General features: G+C 39.7%; 1 protein-coding gene across 1 annotated transcript in view; it reads left to right on the top strand.

The window, feature by feature from the left end:
- Positions 1-4,372: 4,372 nt before the first annotated feature.
- Positions 4,373-13,615, top strand: part of ABCA9 (ATP binding cassette subfamily A member 9) — a 51,785-nt gene continuing 42,542 nt past the window's right edge. The window contains exons 1-4 of the mRNA XM_081109873.1: positions 4,373-5,107; positions 9,228-9,279; positions 10,712-10,813; positions 12,767-12,974. Coding sequence (XP_080965999.1) covers positions 10,718-10,813; positions 12,767-12,974 — 304 coding nt within the window. The 5' untranslated portion in view covers positions 4,373-5,107; positions 9,228-9,279; positions 10,712-10,717. The remainder of the gene's footprint in view (positions 5,108-9,227; positions 9,280-10,711; positions 10,814-12,766; positions 12,975-13,615) is intronic.

Here is a 13,615-nt window from a genome sequence, read left to right as displayed (position 1 = left end):
AACTGGAAAACCACAGGAAAGCTTAACTTAGAAATTATGAAATCAGATGACTGGATGAAATGGATGGGTTATCCTAGGGACCTACCCTCTTCCCTCATGGGAAGTTAAAGATTTGCAGGCTAGGTGAAAAGAAAAAGAAAAGTATACTGTTTCCTACTAACAGATAATGGAAGCAGGCCAAAAATATATCTGAGACGTGCAACTGCAAATAAAAATGAGTATCATACAAAGGATCTGTCCAGGCTCCCCCCTCCAAAAGAAGCACAAATAGGACCAAGTAGAATCTGTTTACTATGTTTTTAAGAAACAAAGAGAAATTTTTGGAAAGTATCTGCCAAAACCCAGGAGGTGCAGATGGATCTGAGGAAGGAGGAAAGGCAAGAACAGAAAAGGCCCTGGGAAATGAGCAGAGACTTTCTTTCTCTCTCTCTCTCTCTCTCTCTCTCTCTCTCTCTCTCTCTCTCTCTCTCTCTCTCTCATATTGCCTGTTTATTTTAACTTAAGTAACAGATGTGATCCATTGCTTAGTTTACTGCAAAACTGAGAATATAATTTTACCGGGTATTTTTTAAGAGGAAAAAAAAATAATTTATATTGTTGTTTAAGAAACCTATTTTTCTTGTCTTCTGCGGGGCACTGTTTACAGTGATCATGCCTTATTGGAAGGGGTGGAGGGGCCACATTTTACTTACAGAAAAACCGAGGCTACATTTGGAGACATTTCTTTTATTTTCTATGTTTTGTGTATATTGTCATAGGTATTATGGAAAATAAGTTAGCCACATTAAACTTTCAAGTGTTAACTAACAATTAATGATAATGACTGCTTGGGAGTATCCTTATATTAAGAAAAATTAATTGGAGCCAGCAGCTCATGTAAGCATATAAATAGAAAATACATACCAGCAAATATTCCTTCAAATGACTTGGGTTGTTTTGTTTTGGTTTGTTTCTGGTTTCCTGTTCATGGAGGTGTCCTTTAAAGCAGTGATTTTTAAAGCATGCAATGCCTGACTATTTAGTCAGGGGCACTGAACTCTTTTTATTTTTTTAATTGAACTTACTGGGGTGGCATTGGTTAATGAATTTTTATAGTTTCAAGTGTACAATTCTATAATACATCATCTGTATATTGTATCATGTGTTCACCATCCCAAGTCTCCTTCCATCACCGTTTATCTTCCCTTACCCTCGCCCCTTCCCTCTGGTAATCACCACACTGTTTTCTGTATCTATGAGTTTGGGGTGAGGGTTGCTTAATCCCTTCACCTTTTGTACCCAGTCCCCCAACCCACTTTCCCTCTGAAAGCTGTCAGTCTGTTCTCTGTATCTATAAGTCTTTTTCTCTTTTATTTGTTAGTTCATTTGGCTCATTAGATTCCACATATTAGTGAAATCATATGTTACTTGTTTTTCTCTGACTAGCTTATTTCACTTAGCACAATGTTCTCCAGGTCTATTCATGCTGTTGCAAAGGGTACAATTTCTTTCTTTTTTACGGCCCAGTAGTATTCCTTTGTATAAACAGGCTGCTTCCAATAGAAGGAGCATACTTCAACATAATAAGGCCATATATGACAAACCCACAGCCAACATCATACTCAGTGGGAAAAAACTACAAGCTTTCCCCTTAAGATGGGGAGCAAGACAGGGATGTCTGCTTGCACCACTCTTACCCAACATAGTTCTGGAAATTTAGCTACAGCAATCAGACCAGAAGAAGAAATAAAAGACATCCAAACTGGAAAGGAAGAAGTAAAACTGCCATTATTTGCAAGATGATGTGATACTGTATATAGAGAACCCTAAAGGGTCCACCAAAAAACTACTAGAACTGATCAATGAATTTAGTAAAGTATCAGGATACAAAATAAATATCCAGAAATCAGTTGCATTTTTATATATCAATGAACTAGTATAAAGGGAAACTAAGAAAACAATCCCATTCACAATTGCTTAAAAAACAAACAAACAAAAAACCTAGGGCCCAGCCATTGTGGCTCAGTGGTTGAGTTTCAGCCTCTGAACCAGGAAGTCACGATTTGATTCCCATTCAGGGCACATGCCCAGGTTGCAGGCTTGATCCCCAGTATGGGTGTGCAGGAGGCAGTCGATCAATGATTCTCTCTCATCATTGATGCTTCTCTCTCTCTCCCTCTCTCTCTCTCTCTCCTTCCCTCCCTCCCTCTCCTCTCTAAAATAATAATAATAATAATAATAATAATAATAATAAACACATTTTAAAAACCACCTAGGAATAAATCTCACCAGTCTCTCTATCTGGTTAAATAGGCTGCTGGGCCAATTCATTCTTCTCTCGTTGCAGATCAGGTATTTCTTCATTTGCATGCACAGTGTTGAGGGCTGCACCAGGTCCCACACTAACAGTTACTCTCAATCCCAGCCAAATATTTTAGCCCAATGCAAAGCCCATCACATGAAATCAATATGGCTTCCAGCACTGGAGAATATTGCTACAAAACATAAGCAAAAGGCAAGGGGGATTGAAAAAAGTGAGGCAGCATAGCATTTACTTGATCTCACAGACTGGGTTCTAACCAGTTACTCACCGGTTTTGTGAATTCAGGCAAGTAATTTCAACTCTCCAGGCCTCACTTTTCTTACCTGTAAAGTGGGGGTGATTATAATAGTGCCTGCCACGTGAGATGATTATCTTGATTACATGTGTTAATATTTAAGTGTGTTTTGCACATAGAAAATGCCATGTGTGATTGCTAAGTAATACAGCAAGTGGTCCGCAAACTCATTAGTCAACAGAGCCAAATATCAACAGTACAACGATTGAAATTTCTTTTGAGAGCCAAATGTTTTAAACTTAAACTATATAGGTAGGTACATTGTTATTAACTTCACTAGGGTACTCCTGAGGCTTAGGAAGAGCCACACTCAAGGGGCCAAAGAGCCGCATGTGGCTCGTGAGCCGCAGTTTGCCGACCACGGCATTAGGGTATAAATTGCCATTCCACTTTTGAAATCCCAGTAAGATTCTTCTTTCCTTTTTACTTTTTAAATTTTATTGATTTTGGAGAAGAAGGTATAGGGAGAGAGAGACAGAAACATCAATGATGAGAGAGAATCATTGGTGGGCTGCCTCCTACACGCCCCCCACCACTGGGGATCGAGCCTGCAACCCCGCAGGTGCCCTGACCGGGAATTGAACTGTAACCTCCTGGTTCATAGGTCAACGCTCAACCACTGAGCCACACCGACCGAGCAAAACTCTCTTTTTAAGTTGGCAAGCTAATACTAAAGATTATTTAGAAGAGTGAAGACATATGACTTGATCAAGACAACACTGACAAAGAAGGTTAATGAGGGTGGGCTTGTTGTGCCTCCGTTCTGCAGAGGTTGCATGTGAAGAATGAGGACACCACACTGAAGGAGAAGAATAGAGTCTAGAAGCCAGCCAGGTCCAGAACACACATCCTACATTCAGAGTTCGAGGGGGAAAAAAGTTACTGAAAACAGTTTCCTAAAGTATGTTCTCCGAGCACAAAATGTGGGCGATGTTATTAAACGTGATCATTTTGTATTTTCTACAGAAGACAGCAGACATACAGAAACCATCAGAAATGGTGAGTGTTTTTGTTTTTTTAATGTCTCACTGTCTCATGAATGAATGAGTTCAACCTGCTTCTCCTCGGCTTACTGAGCAATTTCTGAACTCGTGGAGTTAACCGAAGGGTAAACATAATTGGCTACATATCGAAGGGCAATAGGTAAGAAGACTTCCCTGTGGTTTGCGTGGACGAGGGGGCACAGAGGAGTCTGTTGCCCTGAGAATTGCATGCCTAGCACTTTGCTTCGCCTTCAACTGTGTGCTTAGGAAGTAATTGCAGCCCAGAACTCAGACTTACTGCCTGCAAGCAGAAAGGTAGCGGTCCTTGCTTTTTCCCCTTTCGTCTTCTGCTAAAGACAAACTTCATGAATTCCAAGAAGCTTTGGAACAGCGTTGTCTTCAAGTTACATGAGATGCTAAAAAAGAAAGAAAGAAAAAAGGCAGAATGGCAGCTCCTACCTGTTAAAAATGTTTGGTAAACAATATGGAAACTAGGACATACTAAAAATCTATAGTTGCTGATAGAGGAAGTAGTTTGTTTTCTAAGGACTTGTTGCAGCAGTAGCCAGCGTATGGAGTGCAGTTCTTATCTTAGTTTTATGACATGGCTCTAAGTCCCTCCGATTTTGCACTTGGAGAAAGATGCTGCCGTGAGCGGGCATGCAGTGCAACAAAACTATATTCTCTGTGTACAAAATGCGGGCGATGTTATTAAACGTGGTCATTTTGTATTTTCTACAGAAGACAGCGGACATACAGAAACGATCAGAAATGTGTTTTAATGCTTGACAGTCTCATGCATGAATGAGTTCATTTTGTTACCCTGAAAAAAAAAATCACTTTGCTTCATTGCCATATTTCTAGGTCCAGGTTTGAAGAACCCAATTTCAGTGGAAGGTTTGGAGCTACTTTCTGACTGGATTGGTATATTTCTAGCTATTTTTTAAAATCTCCCCCACCCTCTGCCCCTACTTCTTTCTGCCCTGCTCTGCACTGTCTCTAATGTTTCTTTAAAAGATTGGAGGCTCGGGGGGAAGGGGAGTGGAAGTCCCATTAAGGCCTTGTATGAAAAAAGCTAATGGAGAAAGACTAAAACCTTTTGGGTTTGAGAGTACCTAATGTTTTGTTCTGTCCAGCCAGCCATCTGCAACTCCACACTCCCTGCTGAGGAACTGGCCGGGGGACAAAGCAATGGAAAACGGTGAAGGAGTCGCCCCCGTGATGTGAGCAGAGAGCTTTTGGCAGTAGCCCGGCTGAATTAAGACCACAATCCTTTTCGGAAATCAGTCTAAAACGAACTCTTCACAATAAACATGAAATTAAAAGCATGATGTACCAGTGACTCAGAAGGAATGTGAGCGCTTCTCCGGCAACTGCCGAGTCCCCGTGGACGAACTGTGCCTGGATGATCATTCCAGATTTCCTGCGAGCAAGTGAACCTCTAACCCTGTGGTGTTGCCTATGGAAATATCACCTACGACTTCCAACGGGAAATGCCAAACATTTGGATGGAAACTATTAAGTGCAGTAAGTTATTAATGACTCCTTTTGATTTGTCAAATCATCTGAGTAGTTTCTATTGTAAGGCTAAATAATCTGTTGGAGAACTAAGACTTTCCCCCCCCCCTTTTCTCATTTTTACCCCGTAACTAAAGCATATTTGGACCAAATGACATGTATTAGCTAATAGGCTATTGGAGAAATGGAAAGAAATGTAACTTTCTGCTCCCTCTTTGCAAGTAGGAGTTACTTCCTACGTTATTAGACTTAATTCTTTTTTTGTTTGTTTTCAGTGTTACTGCCAGAGGATTTGTAAGAATGGGGAGGGTGGAGTGGGGGTGAAGGTGGAGGCGGGGCAGGGGGGACTACATGATTTTCAGAGTTTTGAATTGTGTTAACTGGCTTGAGAATATTTTCATCAAGAAAACTCAGGGCAATGTTTTTATGGACCTTTGTGGATCATGCTAAATACATAAGAATTTTGATCTGATGTATTGTGCAATGCATTGATGTTCTAAATACGAGGAATTCTGGCAGGAAGTGACTGGGTTTTTATAGCCAAGTTATTCTTTCTAGATCACATGATTTTTGGAGCAATTTAAGCTAGTTAGATGTTTTGTGCTACTATATGGAGAGTTGTATTTTTTTCCTGGCATTTACATCAGGAGGTGCTGGCGGGGGGTGGGGTGGGGGGCGTATCAGGGAATGGGGGGGGGGGAATAGTGTTAACAGTGAGACACAAAGAGCCAAATGATGACACTTAGATCATGTCCATTATTCGTTTATTCATAAATAATTGTCAGCACATGCACTAATCACAGGAAGAAAGAATCGGCAATATATTTAACCCTTTGATACCGTGGTTTACCACGACAGTGATGTCCCGATCTGAACTGCTGCTGTTGGTGTCAGGTGGGTCCTCTCGGCTGTCGCTGCTGCTCCGGTGCAGTAATATCAGGAGCTCATCCCCGTGGCTTCCGAATCCTGTTCATTCCCAGACAGTTGTTAAACATAAACGCATGCCCTCCTGTGTTCCACAAACAGCACTTCGTAGAAGGAACCTCCAGCAACTACTTCTGTCCTCATGCTCTTTTTTAAAATTATTATTATTAAGTTTTCTTGGAGTGACGCTGGTCAACATGAACATATAGGTTCCACGTGTGGATTTCTAAGTTACAAAATCTGCATAGAGCACCCTGTGCCCACCACCAAAAGGCAAATCTTCTTTCACCTCATATTAGGACCCCTGTCTCCGCCCACCCCTCTCCCCCTGGCAACCACCACACTGCTGTTTGTGTGCATGTTTCAGTTTTATATCCAACATATGAGTGAAATCATACGGTTCTTAGCGTTTTCTGTCTGACTTATTTCACTCAGCATAATGCTCTCAAGGTCCCACGGCGCTGGCCTTAGACTGTCAGCATTTCTTCCTGTCTTGTGCCCCATCCTCCTTTCATGCTCCTGTATCCGTTTTCTTTTTCAAATGACCACATACCTAACGGAGTCAAACAAGACAGATGTATCATCTCAGAGTTGGGGAGGTAAGATGCGTGCAGTGAGTCACACTGGACTACAGTGAGGTGTTGGCAGGGCTGCGTTCCTTGCTGGAAGACATAGGGAAGGATCTGTTTTCTTGCTAAAAACTCAGCGGCTGCCCCATTGCCTGGCTCATGCCCTTTTTCCTCCATCTTCAAAGCCAGCAGTGGATTGCATCCTTCGTCTGCGGTTAAGGACTCTTGTGATGACATTGGGCCCGCCCTGATAATCCATGATTAGTTCCCTGATTTCAAGTCAGTGGCTTAGCAGACCTACTCCCATCTGACTCCGCACCTTAATTCTCCTTTGCCATGGCACAAATTCCAGGACTAGAACGGGACCATTATTCCATGCAAGCTTGTGGGGACAAAACTTGACTTTGTGAAACTCTAATTTTTGTCAGTCCATGAGGAGTCAATACAAATTATGTCTAATCATTTTGAAAATTGTGATTTCTTTCAACACTGCACATGAACATCCCTTTTGTCTGTCTTTGAGCTTTTCAGTTCCCTTCTTTGCTACGCAAGCACTTGGAAACAGCGGTTATATTTCTTTTTAGCTTGACTGCACAGTGTTCCCTATTTCACACCTTTACATTTACTTCCTAATTTTTAAACAAACAGGTCAGAATGAGCAAGAGGCACATCAGCGTGAAGCAGTGTAGCCTTTAAAGTTCTCTTCCATCAGTCCTTGCCTTTCAGACTTAGACAGCAATAGAACATTCTTCCCAGCAATATAGCCTAATTAGGCTCTATCTCTGGCATTCACCGGCCCCCATTTGAATTGCCTCCTGAATACCAGCAGGGGGCAGCATGGGCAAGATCAGGATTTTAGTCCTTGAACCTAATAGCCAAGAGCAAGCTCATTTGTAAAATGAGGGAAGAGAAAATAGCGACCCTGGGCTTGCCATCCTCGTTAAATACGGCACCAAAGGAGGCTGCCACTACCTTGAAAACGCATGTTTCATTGGCCAAATAGCCTTGTGCTCCAAGCACAGTCCTTGTAACATTTCCTGGGCCAATTCCCCCTCCTAACATGTTGGGTTTGTTAATTAAGATTAGGTCTTATGTTTTCTTTATCAACTAATATAATTCATGGGTGTTCACACTCTACACATCTCAGAGTCTTTTTGTTATTCTGCTTTATGGGAAAATAATGAGATATGCCCTCTGCAAGGCATCTATGTAGCTCATTCTGGGAAATATACTACTGGTTCTTAGGCTGCACTAAGATGACCATATAAATAATGACATTCCACCGCTGCTGACCAGGTAGAGTGTCATATCTGAATTCTGCTTCCTTCATTAGGTTTGAAGTGATCAGTGAATGGCCATTAGACAGATAGGCCCTGAATTTTTGTGGTTATATAGGTTCTAGACTAGAATTAGAATGCTCTCTGCAAACAGCTCTATAAAGAGTTGCTGTGGACTTGGCCCCCGTATTGGAAATGGACAGTCAGACCCAATGGTGGATCTGTGGTAAGCCTGAAGGCTAGTTATCTCTTCCTGCAAGTCTAGGCACTTATGTGGATTAGCCCCAAGGCCAAGGTTGAACCCATAAAAAGAAGGGATTGGGTAATTGTTTTCTACTGACAACAGCAGAATAACATAGATGCCTGCAAATAATTATGCCTATATTGCCGAGGATGCATTTCCAGTTCAAGAACCTCGCAGCACAAATTCATCTGATCCGTGTATCCCCTGTCAGTTCACCCCCATCCTTATTGCTGCCTCCCACCTCTCCATTCATATGCGTGGCTGAATATGCAAGGCTGAGATTTATATGCATCACAGACCTGATGGTTATTTGGGGTGCTCTTTTCTACTAGACCGTCTACTTTGTAAGAATCGAAGCATGGTATGGGGTTAAATCATAATCTAGTTTTATTGCAAATAGATTTTCTTCAGCATTCTTCTTTAGTTTTGTCTATTTTGGTAGGTGTCTCTAAGGAAAATAGAGCAAATTGCTTTTTCAATTCCACCTCACAGATATTAGGCTGATTTTTATTTCATTACAAACTGTTTACTTCCTCCTGAACTACCCCATTCCTATCCTGTCAACTTGATTCTTTATAGACTCTTTCTTTTATCCTTTAATTTCAAACATTTATTTTTTTATATTTCCTTGTCATTATATTTGGTACTTAAAAGAGCCTTTAGGAAAATATGCATGTCTTCCCACTACCTTGAAAAAATATTTCCATTTTATTTTTTACAATGTATTTTTTATAATACATACTTTTTGCAATTGTATTTTCTTTTTTTTTTCTTTTGGATATCACTTCACCTAATACTTTACTTTTTATTGTTTTTTCCCTCATTTTAGATATTTTTAATCTCATTATTTTCAAATATGTTTGAATTTTTTTGAAAAATTGGAAGGATTGCAAATTCTTTGTATCATGCAAGATGTTATGGTCTTAATTACTTTAGGGGAAATATTTACTATGATATTTGCTTTAATTCCTTTTTAACTTTCTTCTTGAATTTCATTGTGGTCATTAAATGGAAGATTTTAAATTTTTCTTCTGTTTATTATAACACAGTTTTCTTTGTAAATAGTATATATTTTCTTTGCCTTTGGGGGTAATCGGCCTTTCTTTATGTTCCAGCATTTGGGGCTTCCGATAACAACTGTGCAAACTGAAGTCTGTGGATAAACGCGTGAGTGGATCCCTCCTAGAGCTTCTCACCGCCAGCTGGGATGCTGGTAGAATCTCTGGTCTTGCATGGAAGTGACCCCCGATCCACACACTCCCCAGATGAATTTCTACCACAGCACGGCAGTTGGTTCAGAGTGAGGGCTCCAGAACTTGACCCTCTGGGTTCAAGCCCTGGTTGTGTCACCTTTAAGCTGAGTGGGGAGAGTCACTTTGCCTCTCTGTGCCTTATCTTCTTCATCTGTGAAATGGGGAGAATAATAAGGTCTGTCCCAAAGGTTTACTGTGAGGATTACACTAATTAATCCTTATAAATGCTTCGAACTGCCTGGAACACATAAACCATCATTAGAAGTTAGATATTATTTTCTTTCCAGTATCCTATGTTCAAACTACTTCCAGTCTCTCTTTGTTCCAGCCATAATGAACAATCTGAAATTCTCTGAAATTTCACGAGAATTTTTTATCTACTTGCTTTTGGATTTTGTTGCTGTTGTTTTCTCATTTAATGGTTGGCATGGAACTTTTTTGAACTTTACTTATAAAAGGTGGATAAAGAACTAATTAATTATACTTTTGATTTCATGGCACACAGCACGATTGGTTCAAACAAAGCCCTTATCTTGTTTTGGTTATTTATTTCCTTAAATTTACAGCTCCCACTTTATACCCAAACTCCATTTCCACTTCCCACTGCCAGAGGTGACCTTTTCATTGTACTTGATAACCATCCTTTAGTTCCTGGATATTCCTGGGAAATGTATATGGCATGAAGTGCTAATTAATATAAATGAGGTTGTGATATAACTCTCAACATTGTCTTACTTTTAAAAAAATGGCACTATGTTTTTTTAAAGATCTCTTTATGTTACTATGCGGATACCAACCCATTGCTTCTGAACCCTACATGCTTTATGGACTATATTGATTAAAATTTGTTTCACAACACCATGCCACCATAGTGCCCATTATGAAGAGCATCTTTGTAGAGGTCCCCTTGAGGGCTCCTGTGAAAATTTCCTGGGCACTTGTACCCCGCAGCTGAATTGTCTGATGGCAGTAGTAACGAATTGGGAATGAATCACTCAAATGGCTGTGTGAGTCTATACTCCCACCAGCAGTACTTAAAGTTCCTGTGTCCCCATTAGAAAGCTGAACAGTGCAAGGTTGTGGGGAGAAAACTTGACTCTATGAAACTCTCTAATTTTTGTCAGTCCATGAGGAGTCAATACAAATTATGTCTAATCATTTTGAAAATTGTGATTTCTTTCAACACTGCACATGAACATCCCTTTGTCTGTCTTAGAGCTTTTCAGCTCCCTTCTTTGCTATGCAAGCACTTGGAAACAGATGTTATGATATTTCTTTTCAGCTTTATTGCACAATGTTCCCTATTTCACACCTTTACATTTACTTCCTAATTTTTAAATAAACAGGTCAGAATGAGCAAGAGGCACATCAGCGTGGGTCAGCAAACATGGGCCCTTCTCTGCAAGAATTTTCTTAAAAAATGGAGGATGAAGAGAGAAACCTTCTTGGTATGGTTCAGAGTCTATGTGTTTGTCTTCATATGGAGAAAAGGAAAAAGTATTTGATCAGGCAGCACAAATACTGTGTCTTCATTATTTAATGTTTCAGATAGATTCTATTTCTAACAGACTTTTTTTAAAATTATGGACTTTGCTATTATTTCAAATAAGATTCCTTTAAAAACTATTATATGTCTTAAGGCATTTGAAAAGTAATTCATATTTAGAAACTCCATGAAAAATAACACCACATCTTTGCACTGCAGAGATAACAATTCTTAGCATCTAAACTCATTTGAAACTCATGAAGGCATAGGTACACAAGTTCAGGGTTAAAGTCAAAGAAACAGGCAACATTTAATCCAGAATTAATCCAGAAATCAAGATGAAGTTTTAAAAAACCATCCAAAAGACGAAGTGTAGCACTTCCAAACAGTTGTATTATGGATACGGATGATGTCAATTGGAAACAAATAATGGGTATATATACAACTAAGAGGGAAAGAAAGTGCATTTTGAACTTTTGCTTCTATTAGGATAGTATTTATTTTTTTCTAATCGTAAGAATGATTAGATATACTTTGTGTAGAAAATTCAGTAAATTTAGAAAAATATATTAAATACATTAAAGATCATAAAATATCCATTGATCAAGGGATGATATATTAATATTTGATCTTATAGACATTGTGTGTGTTCTTTCAACCAATATGTATTGAATACTTCAGTTAGCAAGAATAAGGTCTATAAAATTCCTGCATGGAGTAAAGGATCATATGAATATAAAAATTAGATGCTACTCTAGATAGATGTTTTGCTATCATCATTTTAATTATTCATATAAGCACTGTATCTGGTAATTTATCTACCTGACTAGATAGATTAGGGTAGATATAGGCCAACACACATAGCTGAAATAAGAACATATGGTGAATATTATCTTTTAAGGGACATGTGTTTAGAATTAAAACTAAATATTAAAGTGTGTTCTTAACACAGGACTTCACGTGCATTCTGTTGCATCTCCAATTCCAGATGCAACAGAATGACAAAGACTTTTAAGATCTGTCTTTATGAGCAATATTTTGGAACTATCTTTTGCACATACAGGTAGCAGAAGATAAAAATATGACCTTGCTCTTGTTGATGACTGGTTCACTTTTTCATGCCACCTAATATTTCTTTATCATTGTCACTCGGGTTTCCACATGACTATAAATCATTAGGCCATTCATGAAGCAATCTAGCCTTTAAAACTTGCATTGAAGTATGATAAACTTAGATTCTCAATTATAATTGGAACCAGAGGCCCGGTGTACAAATTCATGCACCGGTGGGGTCCCTCGGCCTGGCCTTTGGGGTCAGGCTGAAACTGGCTCTTCAACATTCCCTGGGGGGGTCCCAGATTCTGAAAGGATGCAGGCCAGGCCAAGGGACCCCACCAGTGCATGATTGGGGCCAGGGAGGGACGCGGAGGTTGGCCAGCAGGTTGGCCAGCCGGGGAGGGGCTGCAGGAGGGCTCCAGAGCATGTCCAGCCCATCTAGCTCAGTCCTGATCAGCCAGATCCTAGCAGCAAGCTAACCTACCAGTTGGAGGGTCTACCCCCTAGTGGTCAGTGCACGTCATAGCAACTAGTCCCCTGGTGGTCAGTGCACATCAAAGGGAGCGATTGAGCGGCCTTAGCATATCATTAGCATATTACGCTTTGATTGGTTGAAGGGACGACCGGACACTTAGCACATTAAGCTTTTATTTTATAGGATGGATGCTACAACTCCATCTTGATAGATGAAGTGCACATTTCAAAACGGGCAGATTAGAGGACAAGAAATTTGGGAGAGTTCAAGACTGGGAGAGAGGAAAAATGGAATCTGAGCTACATAAAAATTTAAGTGTTTAAATTTGTTCGGGAATGATCTATCTGTGGTTGAACAGCTCCATCTTCTCTTGTTGCTGTGCAGGAATGGTTTTTCTCATTTCTCCTGGTGTTATTTGCATACCTGTTTTCTTCCACTATACATTACACTGATAACTTTCCTCAAGTGCCTGCAATATATCTGGGGCGTGTAGATCATTTTAATGATTCGAATTACGTTATTGCATTTGCACCCGAATCCAAAACTACCCAGGAGATCATGAGCAAAGTAGCATCAGCCCCATTTATGAAAGGTACGTGCTCCAGAAATTCACGGTAAATTTCTTGTTGGCAAAATACACAAATTCATTTTAAAATTCTTTTGATAAACTGTGTTAAATGTTTAAGTTTCTAGATTTAATTCACGACATTAATGCATATTCCTTTCTGATATCAAAGAGATTTTCTTACTGTATTTACTACTCTCCTATACTAGGAAATGTTATATTAAGTGGGTTTTCCTTTGTATAGTCCATATTAAAATGAGGTAGTCCAGGGTTATTCAAATGTATGTTTGTGAGAAGATTCCGTAAAGGTTGATCAATGGTGACAGCATGGTTTTTTAATCTCTTGAAATGCATAAAAATTGAGGGAGAAATTAGACAGAAAAACTCAGAAAGCATGGACAGTGTTCACAACAAAATAGGTGAAAAGGTGTTTCCTTGGGCCTCCAGATATAAGTGAAGGGGGAAGAAGCCCTAATAGCCACAAGGCTTGCTGTAGGGTATCTAATGGGCCTGAGAAGAGAATAAGAACCCCTTAAGAAAGAGCCAGTAACCACTGCAAAGAGAGGGCCAATTTGAGAATGATTAAAACCATTTTTAGTAATTAGGTTGGTGCTGTAGTTTTAGAATGTTATTCTGAGGCTGTTATATAGGTCAGTCATGTGGGATAT

Source organism: Myotis nattereri, assembly GCF_964212035.1.
Source record: "Myotis nattereri genome assembly, chromosome: 16".
NCBI lineage: Eukaryota > Metazoa > Chordata > Mammalia > Chiroptera > Vespertilionidae > Myotis > Myotis nattereri.
The sequence above is the reverse complement of the archived record's forward strand: the minus strand, read 5'-3'. Positions and strand labels throughout refer to the sequence as shown.